The sequence below is a fragment of the Pyrus communis genome, chromosome 11, assembly GCF_963583255.1.
Source record: "Pyrus communis chromosome 11, drPyrComm1.1, whole genome shotgun sequence".
Lineage (NCBI taxonomy): Eukaryota > Viridiplantae > Streptophyta > Magnoliopsida > Rosales > Rosaceae > Pyrus > Pyrus communis.
Genome location: NC_084813.1, coordinates 4532666 through 4549615, shown reverse-complemented (window position 1 = coordinate 4549615; position 16950 = coordinate 4532666). Strand labels below are relative to the sequence as shown.

Here is a 16950-nt window from a genome sequence, read left to right as displayed (position 1 = left end):
CATTAGCTAGTTTGGAGTTCAAATTTGTATGTGCCGTTTGCGGTCAAAACTTCATATGGTTGATTGAACAATACTTGGAAATTTCTCAGTGTTCAATATTAAAAAAGGAAAAAAAGAAAAAAAAAAGAAAAGAGAAATATGCCATCAAGTTCGAAAGGCCTAGACTTTTAGATTTTGGTTTCAAATGGTGGATGTCAACGTGCGTGATGATGCTATATTATAATCGTACAATGTGGATATCAATGTGCTACGATTGGTACACTTTAAACGATTTGACTGCGGGCCCTATTTGAAATTTCCTCTAAGAGCTCAACTCTGTGCTGCTCCACCGTGAAAGTGGCTCCTCCAATGGAGATCGACGTTCGACTTAGTGCTATCAGGTGGTCGGTTAAAAGGGTTTTTGTTGATCCCATTAAAATTTAGTCGGGTTTGAAACACTTATATTGAGTATCAATTAATGACATTTCAGTATTGGTTAATTAGTGAGGCTGTCATGTCATATTAAAGTTATTGGGTTGTTAAAAAGATTAGTTAGTTTGTTGAAAGTTTTAAGCTAGATATACGTGGATATACGTGTGGATAAAAGTTCTGTAATTGTGAGGATCCAATTCATTAAGTTTGAACTACAATTCATACAGTTTACTTATTTTCTCTCTCAATTGTTTCTCCCTCAAATTCTTCATTTTCCTACAATCCTTATTGCTCTTTGATTCTTTCTCAATGTAATTAATAACTTTGACCGACGAAGATAATTTTATGAGACAATAGGTGATAAGACCAGAATAATCAAACTAGTTTATAAAGGAATTGTTATCTAATCAAATACTCATATGAAGACAAGCAAAGTGGTCATCTTTTTCTTTGAAATGATTATCTCTGATGATTGTTATGTTAGGATTTGGTTCCTCTTTGGATCCCCTCCCTGGGGATCCTAGGGATCAAGATACAAGGATCGTTCATCAAAGATCGTGTGATCACAATTAAATACTTTTTATATTTTTAAAAGTAAAATAATCTCGTTTTGCGTAAAAAACATTTAATTATGGCCTCACGATATTTGATAAACGGCCCTTGTGTCTTGATCCCCGGGATCCCCAGGGAGGGGATCCGGAGAGGATCCAAATCCATCATGTTACATTTTGTGCGCAGAGAGAGATATAAATCAACAAATCAAGAAGGGTCTAATACATTAACTAGAATATACACCTCGATAAAAAAAAATAGCCGACAAAATTAAACTAATGAATATAAACGACAAAAAAAGAAGTTTTATGAATCACTGAGTAAGAATCCATACAACAAACTGAAACCGTTGGAATTATTTTTCATAACCCATGAGATTTGAGATTTATTCCAAATCAGTAATCGGACCCATGTGGCAATGAGCATATTAAGATATAAAAATGATATCCTGCAAGTGAAAAAAAAAAAAAACTAGGTAGCAAATCTTTTGCAGTTTTGGATTATGGGGAATCGTATTTATACAGTAATCTTGTTGGATTTATTGCTTATTTTTTTCTGTCTCAATTTTAAATCAATAATGTACAAGCGTGGAAATAAATAATAGCAGATGATGACTAAGCTGCACCTTGTCCTGTCGATCGTTTTGGGGAGGGGAGGCCGAGAACGAGAAGGGGCATTGTAAAATTAGGATACAGAGAGGACAAAACAAAAGCTAAAGGGAGAGTCAAAAGAAGAAAAACACCGATAATCCACAGCTAAAAGCTACACCATGTATGACTAGATGACCATGTGGTGATACCAATTTGTCGTTCAATTAATACAACCATAATATGTTTTATCCCCGACCCACTATACTTAATCTCCCTATAAATTAGGGCTACTCAATACCATTTGAGCTACTCTCGATCATTCAGTCCCTCCCTTAATTTCCTCTACTAATTTTCATTTGCTAATTATCCCCATTATAACAGCAGCTCTATACCTAGCAGAGCAAATGGCACGTCTCACATTACTGATACTCGTCTTGGTGATCTTCTTAGGTTTACTGATCGCTGCCGACGGCCAGCAAATTGTTGAAGGGCAGCAGCAAGCCTTGCATGCACGACCACAAGGCCTGCTAGACAGCCGACGTCTTTTGCAGCAGTTGGTTGCGCATTATCATGGAAGAGTGCAATTGGATTCTAGTACTGATAGACGCGTACCAGGAGGACCAGATTCTCAGCATCACTAATATATTGATCGATCCAATATATGGTGGTGTTTTATGATAACAAAAAAAAATGGGAGTGTTTGTTTTTAATTTTTTAATTTTTATTTGAGAGCAGAAATTGGCTATTATAAGTTTTTAGAAAGTCTCAACTAGTTTATAATCTAGTAATACTTCTCGTGTCAATGTTCGAAGAATTCGAATCTAAATTATCATCATGAAATAAAAACAAAGCTCCTACAAGGAATACCTAATGCTTTGAGTACTTTTTATACTCGTTTAAAATAAATTTAAAATGCCGATTGGCAGGGTGAGGCAACAAAAGTTTTACTTTAATTTCCATCTTCTATATCCAATTCCAAACCAACCCAAGCGGTCAGGGAAGATTCAAGTGTCAAATCTGAAAAAAAAGCTGCGTACTTTGTCTACTTTTTAATCTCAAAAGTCAAATCCTATAAAGGAAAGAAATCAAATCTTCATTTGTCGCTTTAGATACAGATTATATATATCTAACATTTGCTTCTTCTTTTATCATTTTAATTTGAAACAAGGGTATGCTCTACCTTGGTTGTAGCTTTAGATACAAATCTTCACGACGATTCTCATGTATTAGGGCTGATCCTTATACCTTTAAAATTAAAAGATTGATATAATTTTAGACAAATTAATGATTTGTTGAATGTGTGTGTATACTTGCAGTCAATGCTGCTCGATCGATCTCAAAATGAATTATACTTTGCTTGCAGTAGTTTTTTCATTCAATCGTTGAAATGCATTTGTTTGGTTCTTATTTATGATATCACTCTATTGTTGCTTGTCAAAAAATAGAAAAACTAAATCTAATAAACAACTTAATTAAGCATTTGGAGCTGGATCTCTGCATTTTTTTTGCTTAAAAGGGTATAGAGTTTTATCAAAAAGAATAAAGGAAAAAAGAAGTTTAAAATTTGCTAGGGCCGTAAAAATAAGAACTAGAAAATCTGCTAGGGTTTTTTAGTCAATAATCTGGTAGATAAGAAAGCAGAATTTGTTGCGTTCAATTGCGGATGGGAGGTAGGGTATTGAGCCGCGGCGCCGAGGCCACTTAAGACTCCTCATGCATGGATCGATGATTTGCTAGGTCTAAGAAATAGTTGAACAGCAACAACCAACGATCGACATGGAAGGCCTATTGTTCTTGATATTAATTTGGTGATCCTTATTTTTTATTCTAATTCTTTATATAACAATGTGATCTTAACTCTACAAAATTTAGTTATCAGCTGCATCATTGTTAATAGATATGTATATGTTTTGTGTGGAGCCAAAAATAATCAAGAGACGACACGTGGATTTTTGGGCAAAAAAGACAAAATTACCCTTGAGGAGCATCAGAATTCCCACACGCGAGCAGTAGACAATCATCCCACAATCAAGTTAAAAGTGCCCAAAATACGTATTTATTCAAAACCTATTTTATCCATCTTCTCCCGAAGGTAACCCCCAAAACATTCATTTTAAATTATGTTAATTAGCTAATTAATAGATTTATTACCTAATTAATCTATTAATGGCTAATTAAACTACCAATTAACTACAAAATACACTCAAAAACACCACAAAGGGCCGGCCACCTTCTCCCCGCATGCCCTATATATACCACCCCATTTTCTCTAAAAACCTAGGTCTACACTCTTGCTAAATACTCAAAATTCTCCAAACACTTTTTCTCTCTAAATTTTAATTTTGGCATCGAAGGTTCTTCGGCCAAAGCACCCCCATTCATCATGGGCGCGTGAGGCTCTTGGCCTTGACCTAAAATGCTATTTGTTTTGTAGATACAATTTTATCCAAGAACAATAAGAAAAAAATTTGCATCCACATTTTATTTGATCTTTGTACTCCATGTGCATATGTTTTGTCTAAATCATGATATGGAAGGTCAAATTTGGTACGAGGCGACGCGTAACAAACAAATATTCTTCAACATGGGATTGTGAGTGCGAGAGACAATTAGACAAATCTGTATGGAAGATGTCCCTTTAATTTATTTGTCTCTGACCACCGTCCCAATTTACGCATTAAGACAAACGATATGACTAGACCGTTCAAACACAGAAGGCCTCGTCATTGTTTGGATCTCCCATTGTGATGGAATTGGAAACCATTCATATATAATATTACTGTAATCCTAAAATACAATCCCAACAATATATATAATGTATATGAAGATATTATTGAAGGTCCATAACTTTTCCACCCATTTCTGTGTCGACTTTCTACTTGATGTCTGCTGTTTTACATTTTGTTTTACAAGTGAGTTCCCCTGCCTATCTTATATGCTGTATTTAAGCATTAATTACTTCGGGTATTTATCATTAATAATCAAAATTTAACATCCAATTTCATAAATGTCACATTTTATAAAAACTTTCAAATATAGCAGAAAACTCACGTGAATAGACATAAATACCCTTAAAATCCAAAACCCAACACTTGAAAAGTTCTCCTTGGCATTGTTGTTCAAAGTGTGAGGCCGCTAGCGAAATTGGTAATATCAAACTTGTGCAGGTTGTTTGGAGTGGAAATTCATGGAGATCTTATTGATCAATTTCTGAAAGATCAAGTGAATAATCGAACATACCAATATGGTGGATATATGCAGTTTCATTGTCGATTTCCTTCCAGACTATTCTCTAAACTTGTAGCTCCATCCACGTTCACAACCCTTTCTACGAGTCTTCTACCAATGCTGCGACAGGTGCCGTGACGACATCGAGCAAGAGACAGCTGCCGTAAATTCATGTAATCATGCAATAGCCCGCTGAACAACATCAAGTGGGTGACTGATCCTGCCTTTCCACATACTAGAATTTTTTCCGACCAAACAACCCAAAGAATCATGCAAACTGAATTAAAATTCTTAGGTTTATGTTTATTTGGTTTTAATTTTGAGGGTTTAATTCATTGAATTTAGTTTATGCTTATTTGGTTTTAATTTTGAGGTATTTAAGTCTATTTAAATGAATTTTCTAATATTTTTGTAAGATTTTATAAAATGTGACATATATGAAATTTAGTGTTAAATTTTGGCTATTATTGATAAAAACTCAATTACTTCGACACTTTAGTAGTATGGTCTAATATTAGTCTTAAATTAAGGATAATAATCAGGTATTCACTGGTGAGTACTCTATATACTCGCCTTTTTTCTTGAGTTTAAAAAAAAAAGAACATGTAACATCTTTTGATTGAGCCAAATCAAAAAGTTAGTATAAGTACGTACATAAGTATTATTTCTAAATTGATATTTTAGACCTACTGCTCTAATTCTTTTTGTTAGTGGTTGCTCATAAATCCTACTTCTCATAGGGTTTCTCGTCTCTAAATTCCACTATGTTTTTAGGTGTTCATTATGTGACTATCCACTTGGATCGTTATCTAACATATTAATAGTTTAATTTCTTACAATGTAAATAAGGAAAGTTGAGCTTTGGCCCCATATAAACCCTAAGCCTATGAACGTTCAGATTTTCTCCCAATTTTTCTGTTGTTCTTACTAATATATTTTCAACACATTATTAGCACACTTCATGTAAATTAATTTATTTTTCTGAATTTTTATTTCGTTTGAGCTAAATTCATCCTGCGGCTTTTCTTTTTTGCTCAACCAATAGATGCTCCCAGTCTTTTTATCTTCTTTTCGTCATATAAAAAGAACTTGATGATCGCAAGAGGTTTTGTGCCATTTGCGTTTGTTTCTTTTTCTTTACTTTCTTTCTGATTAATCTTTTAATTTTATTTTAAAGAAAAGCAAATCATAAACCATAAATCAACTTGAACGTCTAACTTTTTTTTCCCAAACAACTAACGAATAGGGACTCCTATTAAAAAAATTTCATATTTGAATCACAAAGTTTTGTCCTTATGATCAGAATTGTTTATATTATAAATAACTTTGTAAAGACGATTTTTGTAAAAAAATGAATAAACTAAGGTCGTTTAATCACTCTACTATAACAAATACCCAGATAGAAATGCTTTTACCAATTCTAACTATTTATATATATATACAGTTCGACGAGTAAACGACCTTAGCTTTAATTTATTTTTTACAAAAACAATCTATATAAAATCATCTATAATATGGATAGCTTTGAACATAAATGTAAAATTTCAAACTGACTACAAAAAGTTTTGAGTAAAAACTCCTAATAATTTGAGTGGTCAATTTTGTTTTCTTTCCTTTTTGGGATGACACGTGAACTTTCCTTTTTGTTCTTTTGGTGTTGCACGTGAACCGCACTAGACTGAATAAATCTGGAGAGAAGGCCTAATTACGTGGAGCCACGCCCTTGCTATAAACCTTTATGGTTAAGATAAACAACAAATCAAGTACTGCATTATCCATGACTTATTTAAAATTTGCGGCCGCCCCGGCATGATAAAATTATTTGTTTATATGTATGATGTATTCTTTGTATATTTTGGATTTTAGAGGCCAGTTGTTGCCCCCATTAATAAGCTTTCCTAGGGATAACTTCAAGCTTTTCAAAAGAGATCTGAGGGTTTGTTAATCTACGTATTCCCATGTTACGTACTTTATACATGTCGGCTGTCATAAAATGTGAGGGTTTGTAAGAGATAAACCCTTATAGTTTAAACATAAATCCACTTATATATATATATATATATATATATATATTTAGGGTGGTACTATCTACACACTCTTTTTTACCTTTTAAACACCTCTCTCAATTTCTGATTGTCGAATCAAATGAATTGGACAAGATCAATTGACATAAATTAATAAAGGGTGTGGGAGATGACAATAGGCATGTGGATATCACCACACTGTATTTAAACATTCTATATAAATCTAAGGAGCTGTTTGATAACTATTTCATTTTCAATTTTTTTATTTTTGGTTTTTACATTTTGGGTTTTAGTTTAAAAAAAATTAAAAACTGAAAACGAAATGATTATCAAACGGCTCTAAAGTTCAAATAAACTATTACAAGTTTATTACCAAACATGCCCACAATTGTTGGCCTTGCTGTTAGGGCTGGTTTGGTACTGCTGTGCTTTGAAAAAAAACTGCTTCTGTTGTGCTGTGAGAATAAGCATCTGTGAAATAAAGCAACAAAGTGTTTGGTAAACGTTTTTGTAAAAGTGCTTTTGGAAAAAAAAAAAAAAAAAAAAAAAAAAAAAAAGCAGTATGATAGTGTTTGGTAAACTTTTATGTAAAACAGCTATGATTGTGTGAAATGACCAAAAAGGTATAATACTAGATGTGCTATGACAAGCCATGACGTCGTTCGCTGGCAACCTCTTCACCTTCGTCCTTCTATCCCTCCTCATCTTCTCCTTCCGCACGGTCGTCAAAAAAGGGACCCACCTCCTCACTTCCTTCGTCGACCACGACCCTTATCTCAAATCCCTCATCTCCTACCTCGACCTCGTTGGCGCCAGCAATACCAACCACCGCTTTCCCAGATCTCCAGCCAAGTCCCCTTCTTCGATCTCTCTCCGTCGCCGACACCGCCCATTTCTTCACCTCACCCGCGTCGGAACCTTAGACGATGATTTCTTCTCCGGCGATGACGAAGACGCTCGCTCCCTCTTTGTCCCCAATCGGATTGCCCCAATCCTCATTTTCTCCTCCTCATCTCCCTCCACCTCCAAATTAGGGTTTAATGGAACTTACGGGACTAGGGTTTCTGAAATTGTGCACTCCAGCCTCACGTTCAAGGCTGAGAAATTCACCATTTCTGATGACAGAGCTAGAGGCAGAGATGGCGACGGAGAAAGCAATGAAAGGGAGGAGAAAGGTGGGGATGAAGAAATGGACGATTGGGTTGTCGATTTGCAATTTTTGATCAACGGATTAGAGTTGGGTCGCCGGGACGTGGCGACGTTGTTCTTCCTCCTGAAAGTGTGAGGAATTAGGAGAAACTTTGAAAATAAGCCACTTTTTGAAGCTGCTTTTTGCATCTTCCACTTTTTAGCTTTTTTTCATCTGAAATTTTGAAAAAAAAGCTGGTTTGGTGTGTTTACCAAACATCAAAAACTCTCCCAGTTTTTTTCATACCAACTTTTTTTAAAATCACCTAAATCCCAAACCATACCTTAACAAGGCAACCACTACTTCTACTACTGATGTAGTGGTCAGCATAAAAAAGATGACCGTCTCAAACATTAAGATGTCAATGAAGGGAAACAAACCTTACGTATATACTTTATCATCGACTTCGTGTCACTCAAATTGGAAGTTCCCAACCAGTTTTGTTTGTGCGTCCTCGATAAGAGGTCTACAACCCCATTTAATTGGGGCTGGCACTGATGGTGACAAGAAGTAGGAAGAAGCGGTTCCACACAGAGAAAACAAAAGACAAGTAGTGTAACCATTTGATTTCAACAACTACATCATCCAAGTTGTCCTAGAGCCCTTCCATTTGGGCTGCTGGGCTGCATATTGTAGGGGTCACGAGAAATTTTAGCCAGAAGTTGGCGGGCTGGCTATTTGTGGCCTGTCCCTGTGCAAAGTTTAGCTTGATTCATTTCGGCTACTGTTTTTGTCAATTTTAAAGTTAAAAGGGACATACAGAGTGGCGGAGCGAATATGAAGTCATTAGTTGTCTATGATCTCAATAACTTCAAAAATCTATGTATATTTGAATGTGTATTGTATTTGACCTTATAAACAGTAAGACAAACTAAGTTACAACATCCTCATCCTACTATTTCATCTATCTTTCTTTTTTTATAATTCATGTCTTCTTTTTATCTATTCTTGTGTAGGACTCTATTGTGCGCACCAAATGCTCAATGAAATGCATAACAAGTCTTGACAATTTTCAACATTATTTTACTGTTTCATGTAGTCATCCTTAACAAGCCTTTACATATCAGGTTGTGGACATATGTGCATATGTTTGTATAAACCTTCATTAGATGTTGACGGTAAGTATTTTTGGTAGACATCATGATTCCATTATTTAAAAATTCTGATTCTGCCACTTAATATAGACTCCTTACCTGGAGGTGACCTGGGTCAATTGCCCAAATATATATATTTCATTTATTTTTTGTAAAGTAAAAAGAAGAGTTTAAATGGTCTACATGACGATTGTTAAATGGATTGATCTTTACCTTGGGCCAGCGTCAACATAAGCCGAACCCAACAGCAATTGTCCTGCAGTCTGTGCTCGTTTCAATTGACTCTTAGTTCAACTCAGAAGCACATAGAGTGGTCAAATATGAATTATTTCAAGCTCTATGATTTCATGCTATGGCAAATTTGGAAACACTGTGGATCGGTCCATTCATATTATGAATTGATGATTACGATGGGTCCATTTCAAATAGGACTAACAATCTATTAACCCGATGTGCCCACTTCACATTAATTTTCAAATATCCAACCATCTATTGGTCTTTTATAAAGCAAGAATGGTGGAGGGGGAATCAAAGTTAGAAGCTTTGGGAACTTGGGTGCAAGAGTGAATCCTCTTGCAAAAACATTTGGAGTCTCATTTATATTCAGGTCTCATTTTATGTCATTATAAAAATTGTTAGTCCAATGAGAAATCATTTACCAATTTAGAAATACGATATTCTTCAAATTCGTTGGCCAAATAGGCGTCTCAATGATTTTTTATCTGTCTAATTTAAACAAAAATAAAAAAAAGTAATGTTAAGGAAGTTAAACTTTTGCATTATTAGTTTACCACATGATGCATTAAATGATGCATATAACTAACATTCAATGAGATAGACTCGTTAATTAACACAGTGTTTACACATCACTTGCAATCAAGTTGTACAACAATGTGCAAAATATGATTTTCTCTAACATTTTAAAAAGAAAATTTACAATGGTGTGTGCTATTCACTCACCTCTTTTTACTTCATACACATCCACGTAATTTGTAGTCATCGGATCGACTGAATTTAGAAGATCAAATGATATAAATTAACAAGAAATGTATTAGAAGTAAAAATAGATGTATAAATACCTATATCATTTCCAATTTCTGATTTTTATTCCTCTTTTTGCATTTTTTTCCCCCATTTGTTTTTGGTCAGACTGTTCTTTAGAATTCATGATGGTAGTGGTTTTGAGGTCATGATTTCTAAGGTCTTATCCAAGCTTTTGTGTCAGTTGCATCACGCTTGCACTTTATGCATTGTAGGTTTATATTTTCTTAAAAAGACTTCTAGCTTTGCACACAGTCAGCACTTTTCCAACTCGTACGACAAGAAAAGAAAAAAAGAACGATACATTTTTCCGATCTTTGATTTGAATATTTTATTTTAGTGATGAGATTCAAGTATTTTAAGGTCTCGTTTGATAGTTTGGATTGTATTAAATATTTCAGTTTGATAAAATAAATAATCATCGCATAATACTGATTAAATTAGTTCGACGTTTGGTGCTGTGTCGAATTAATCTGTGCATCGGATAATATGTCAGACCATAGTCGACCCCAGCCATCTGTTGATTGTCCTCCATCCCTTTTCTATCCAATGCTTTATACCGCGTGCCAAACGAGACCTAAGAATGTTGATTTGCTCATCCTTTGTGGTTTCATATATACTGCCTCTGCAAATGCATGATACACAAGCATTCTGAAGGTGGTTGTAAGTTTTTGCTCTGGAAGAAGCCTCAACTTATTACAACCATGGGGTTATGCACAAAATATGAGTCGTAATTGCAAACATCATGCATGATTTTTTTTAAAAGATGAGATTGCATTATATATCAAGCTCGAAATTTGTTAGCGGGGTTCACACAATTAGGGGTAAAGTAATCCAAAAGATTTCCCCCCGGTGTGTTTAAGCCTGTCGAAGTTCGGTGTACGACTGATACACGAATCATCACTTTGTTGTTGGCTTTTTTCATCAAGCATACCCACATCTAAACCAACTTGGGTGTTGTGTGCCTCTCTTTCTCCATTCTTTTTCACAACGCATGCGCCTTTGTTCTTCATTTTCTTGCCTAGCTCTCTCCAACAACTTGTTAAAGTAAGACATTGAAGATAACATTAATTTTATGAAAATTGAGGCTCTCTCTATTAAGAGTATCAATCCCACATCGAGAAAAGATGAGACCTTACATGTGCTTATAAGGACTATTCTTTATACTGTCAATTGGTTTTATGGTGGAACATTAACTTCTTCATGGTATTAAAGAAGGTTGTTCCATGTGTGATGCCCAATGGCCACACGCGCTCCACATGCTAGGCTTGAAAATTTGTCGCACTTAAGGTAGGGTGTTGAGAGTATCATGCATAAGGAAAAGATGGGATATTACACGTGCTTATAAGTAATTGAGTTATTCCTCATATTGTCGGTTGATCTTATGGTGAAATCTTAACTTCTTCACTCTCTAATGCTAAAGTAAGACATTGAAGATAACACTAATTTTATGAAAACTAAGAGTTTAGGGGCATGGAGAGGACAAAGATGATTAGTGTGAGTTGATGAAATTGGTATCCTGACATTTATGGGCAATTCAGAGATGAGGCTGAAGATAACATAAAGAGATGTTGCACGACGAGAGCAACCAAAATCCATGGACACGTTACGGGATGCGAGCAACTGAACTTTACTCGAAAACCTTAACAAAATTTATGATAGATATGGACAAGTGACATAGACATGGCTTTTGTGTCATGTTTCTTATGTTCATTTCGTGACATACTCAATATCTCAATGGGTTGTCTTATGTAACACTCGTTAAAATGAATGATAATATAACCCGACTCGAACTCGACCCGCTAACATTAACGGGTATTATGACAAGATCCGTTAAAGAAAATATATTTTACTTTCATACATAAACAAACAAAAAAAAAATTACTACTAGATTAGTATCCATATAACACATTATCGCATAAATATTACTTCAAAACATAAAAACACATTTGTCTTTCATGTATTACATAACCCAAAATAGGAGCCTAATGAAAAAACCTTTAGTACATTACTACAAAAATATCTTTTAAATGCAAAATGATGGGAATTTTTTTTTCAAGGTTATGGAGCTTTTCTCAAAAGTCAGAACCTTGCCAATGAGACTCAAAACTTGCACTTTGTTTTTTTACCACAAAGCCCTTCAATTTTCATCAATTGCTAAGCGAAATGATATTGGAACTTTAGCTTAATATATTATCTTCAAGGGTTATATAGATGGTGTTTTTAGTAATGTATTCCACATTAGCACTATCCTTCACATAAACTAAGCATAGAAAAATCAAACGTTTATAAACTATTCAAATTATGAATAGTTTACCAAAAATAATTATGAAAATAAATAAAACAATAGCACTATATTATATGAAAGATATATATTATAGTGTACCATGGATGGTGTCAAATTTTAGAGTTGATCCGTTCACGAAAGTTGTAAAACTTGCATTACGAGCGATTGCATAATTTTTTTTTATTTTTTACATTTTTCACACTTCTACATAAATTATTATGAATTTTTATTACTAGTGCACTCAAACAAAAAACACTATTCATGAGGATTTTGAAAATCTAAATGACGATGTAACCATCTTAAGCGTAGGTGATGCAATCATGAGCATTTATATATTTTTTTTCCTTCACCTTTTTCACACTTGTACATTAATTATTATGAATTTTTATTTATTTTGAACTCCCTCTAAGAACAATGTTCATGAGGGTTTGTAGGGTTTTAAAAATTCAAACGACGACGTACCACTCAAAGCGTAAAAAATGCGATCGCGAGTATTTGCATATTTTTTTTATATTTTTTATACTTGTAAATTAATTATTATGAATTTTTAATGTGCTTTTGTATTTTTAAATTGCTTTGTTACATTTAAAGTGCTGGAATTTTCAATCTCACTTATGTGAGATTAAATACTATGGGTATTATATTAACTAGTAAGTTTTTTTAGTAATATAAATTATCAAACTAATTTTCTTAACCGTTTCAACGGGTTACCTGCAGGTAAATCTGTTAAGAACAAATTCTTAACAGATGACTCAATAACGATTTCAATTAATTAACGTGTTAACCCAAAAGCCGTTATGTCGTGTGTTTTCGTGTCGAATTATCAAATCATAAAAGAAATTGTGAAGTCTAAAATGACATAATCTTACAACCTATTCTAAATTAATTTCAATAATTGTTAAACAATTGAATCATCCACCAAAAATGGTGAAATGTTACGACAGCCATGTGACAAATCTGGGGAGTGCAAAATGCATATAACGTACTGAGGAAGTGGAAGCCGAAGGACGCACGTCTGTCGTTTATTTTAGTTGTGAGAATACATATTTGTGTGGTTGAACTCTTGCAAAATAAAGATAGTAAAGGATCTAGAAAAGTTGTTAGATATCATTGTCAAAACCTTGAAAAGGTGTGCGCGAAAGAGGTAGCCTCGACAGTCACCTCTCTGTCAAACCATGACTCTAATCATAGATTCATAGCTAATTTACCTAAAACTCTTATAATAGCATGTGCTTGACAAGTTACTCCTAAGTAGCAAGAAAGATGGAGAGTTAGGACTACTTCAAGCATGAACTAGAATTTCTCTTAAAACGTTTTGTGGTCGGTTCAAGTTGTATAAACAAATATTACTAACCGTCTATCTATTTTTTTACAATTTATTGACTAAACAACATTTGTTTTGATTGATATTTTTGCATAAATAACTTTTACATAAGGATTTACAATATTGATAGTTTCGGTTATAAGCATGAAGTTTTGTTAATCAATCACGTAGCGTTTTGAGGAGAAATTTAAGTAACCGAACATTGTTATAAAGGAGTTGAGTTTGGTTGGGACCTGCTATTGTTATACGGGAAGAGATCCCATCCATATCTCTCCCACCAAATTCTAAGTATCTGGAGATCCAAACCCTTAAAATTTAATCCAACGGTTACAATTATTATAACTTTTAGAGATCTCCTGTTTGTAGCTGTTGAATTAAATTTAAAAAATTCCGACCTCTTAATCCTTAGAATTTGGTGGGAGAGATCGTTATACTGGTTAGTGGGGGTGAGATTTCTAATCTCCTCCTTTACACATTCATCAACACCGGTCTCTCTCTCTCTCTCTCCCCCCCTCTCTCTCTGGACCAAGTTAGGACTAGGAGTCACCGCCCCCTCTTCCTACATCTCAAATCTCATATTCCAGTTTCAATTTGCAGAATTTTGTTTTTCTACTTTGGACCCCTAAGTTCTCATGTGATTCTCTTTATTATTTCCCTTTTTCTTGATGGATATATTATATAATTTATACCCAATAAATACTAGCTACAACTCGGCTTGTTGCTTAAATTTTCCATTTTAATTCATTTTCTGTTTCTTTCTCTTTAAATTCGGTAGTTCTGTGCCCACAGAAAAACTCACCCACCAATAGTCTCTCTGCACACCCGTCATCAGTGTATCATTAATCGGATACACCACTTCAGCCGTGTGTGCATCGGACGCACACAAGAATCTCTCCTTTTATGAACCAACGAAAAAGTTAGCTACCTTATCTATAAACCCGGAGGATCAAAAGTGGTGTAAAATTTCGGTGCCTGCAGCCTGTGAAGTGTGTATTTTTGTAGCGTCTATTGGGGTTTGGAATCTGGTCTGGTGAGTTTTCGGGATTAGCAGCAGCAGCAGCAGAAAGTATCAGAATTGTGACAGCAACGGCCACACACGCAACCAAAACAATTAGCAGAAAATAATACCAAAAAATAAAAATAAAAAGGAGAGAATAATATGGGAATGGAGGGTTGTGGGGGAGAGATTGTGGAAGTCCAAGGCGGCCACATTGTTCGATCCACCGGACGCAAAGACCGTCACAGCAAGATTTACACCGCCAAAGGCCCCAGAGACCGCCGTGTCCGGTTGTCCGCCCACACTGCCATCCAATTCTATGATGTTCAAGACCGCCTCGGATATGATAGACCCAGTAAAGCCGTGGACTGGCTCATCAAGAAGGCCAAATCTTCCATTGACAACCTCGTTGAGCTTCCACCTTGGCATCCTATCACTACTAGTAACCATGCTGCCGAAGCTGATGATCCGTTTCGGTCATCAAATCCAAATCCAAATGATATGGCAATTGCCGCAGCTGAGCAGCAATCAGAGTCCTCCTCCAGCTACAACTTTAACTTTGAGCTCCAAAGGCAAAGGCAATCAGACAACGATTCGAACTTCAACATTCCGCCATCTCTAGACTCAGACAACATAGCTGACACCATGAAGTCCTTCTTCCCCACAAACACTAGTAGCAACGCCGCTGCTGCTTCCTCCGTTGACGATTTCCGTAGTTACCCAACCGATCCCCATCTAATTTCAGCAACTACCCAAGACCTTGGCCTCTCTCTCCACTCTTTCCAAGACCAAGGCCTAAACATTCATCACAATCACACTCACTCTCACACTCAGCAGCCCTCTCAAGCCCTTTTCGCCGCCGCAGCGGCAACTGGATTTGACTCCTCCAGTTATCAGAGAATGGTGGCATGGAGCAATGAAAACAGAGGACTCGATGGGGGCTTTGTATTCAACTCACACTCTCACTCGTATGCTCAGCCCCAGCCTCACAATCATGGGGGTGATGGGAATCATGGGAGTACCCTTCAGTCCAGTTTTACGCCATCAGTTTCCACTCGCGCTTGGCAGCAGCAGCACTCTTCAATCTTTGGCACCTGCTTCGGCACCTCTGATGGCACCTCGCCTGCCTTCTGCATTCAAGGCGAGGAGGCTGAGAATGGTGTTATTTCAGATCGACCGTCTTCCACTTCCTCTCTGAATTCAACCCGCCAGCTTTGACATGATCCATCTTCATTTTCTACTAGGTAAGCCATTCCTTTGAGTTTCCAAATTTTGACATTCAGTTTAGTTTTTTGTTTCAGTTACCAAACGAGTTTTCAGTTTTCAGTTTTATCAAACGGCCCCATATCAAATTCAAACTGTTGGCTGAATTATTCATACAGTTTCTTCTGTTTGCTACTTTAATTAGTTACTAAGCTTGTTGGCAGAAAAGTAATAACATCACATTGTTTTTCATTTTTGTGTAGATTTTGCAGATTCTACGTAGTTAAGAAAGATTAAGTCCAACTGAATGGTCGGCCGAGGAAAAGAAATGGAAAGAAAAGAAACTGGTTTGAGTTTCAAACATTCTTTTCTTCTTTGTTTATTTAATTGGGGCAGATTCGTTTGGCTCAATTTTTTTTCTTTATATTATGTTTTCGATTGCTTGTAGTAAATGTGACGCATGGTTAACGAGGATGTTTCCGTACGTCATGGTTATGTTACTGCTTATGATTCAGTAGAAATGCCCCTTTACTTTAATTTGGTTCAACTGTTCTATAACAGCAAAGTTGTTTCGTTCTTTTCTCGGTATTTTTCCATATCAAGGGAAGCACTAGTTAGTCAATGGCTTGCTTCATCCTCATCTGTTGTGGAAACTGGAAACGAGCTTCCTTCCATAACCAAGCTAAGTACAATTTATGTACGTAATACGTACATATCTACGTACATACATGGAGTATTTGATTTTTTGTAATCTTTCAATGAATTATTAGCACTTGAACCTTCACGTACGAGTCCCTCGAGCAATACTTGAACCTCCTCGAGTTTGCTCGATCCCCATCGAACTGTTGAAATTACAACACTAACAAACAGGGACTGCAGTTCTTAACACTAAATTTGTAGTTAGATATGCATGCTCAAATTTCCCTTGAATGATCGATCTATAACACATTGCCTTGCTATTCTCAGCCTATTAATTTAATGCTTTTCAAATACCACCGGGGTTTGTTAGA

The 16950-nt window shown here is 35.5% G+C and overlaps 2 protein-coding genes across 2 annotated transcripts; both read left to right on the top strand.

Annotated features, from left to right (window-relative positions):
- Positions 1-7457: 7457 nt before the first annotated feature.
- LOC137708911 (uncharacterized) lies at positions 7458-8090 on the top strand. The gene has a single exon (XM_068448072.1). It carries the CDS (start codon positions 7458-7460, stop codon positions 8088-8090), a length of 633 nt encoding a protein of 210 aa, XP_068304173.1.
- Positions 8091-14771: 6681 nt separating this feature from the next.
- On the top strand, positions 14772-16458 carry LOC137708827 (transcription factor TCP4-like). Its single transcript, XM_068447984.1, has 2 exons — positions 14772-15981; positions 16204-16458. The coding sequence occupies exon 1, from the start codon at positions 14900-14902 to the stop codon at positions 15953-15955; it is 1056 nt and encodes a 351-aa protein (XP_068304085.1). The 5' UTR covers positions 14772-14899; the 3' UTR covers positions 15956-15981; positions 16204-16458.
- Positions 16459-16950: the final 492 nt, after the last annotated feature.

Bases quoted from the DNA above. Each gene is read 5' to 3' on its own strand.
- LOC137708911 (XM_068448072.1), top strand. From the start codon at position 7,458: ATGACGTCGTTCGCTGGCAACCTCTTCACCTTCGTCCTTCTATCCCTC.
- LOC137708827 (XM_068447984.1), top strand. From the start codon at position 14,900: ATGGGAATGGAGGGTTGTGGGGGAGAGATTGTGGAAGTCCAAGGCGGC.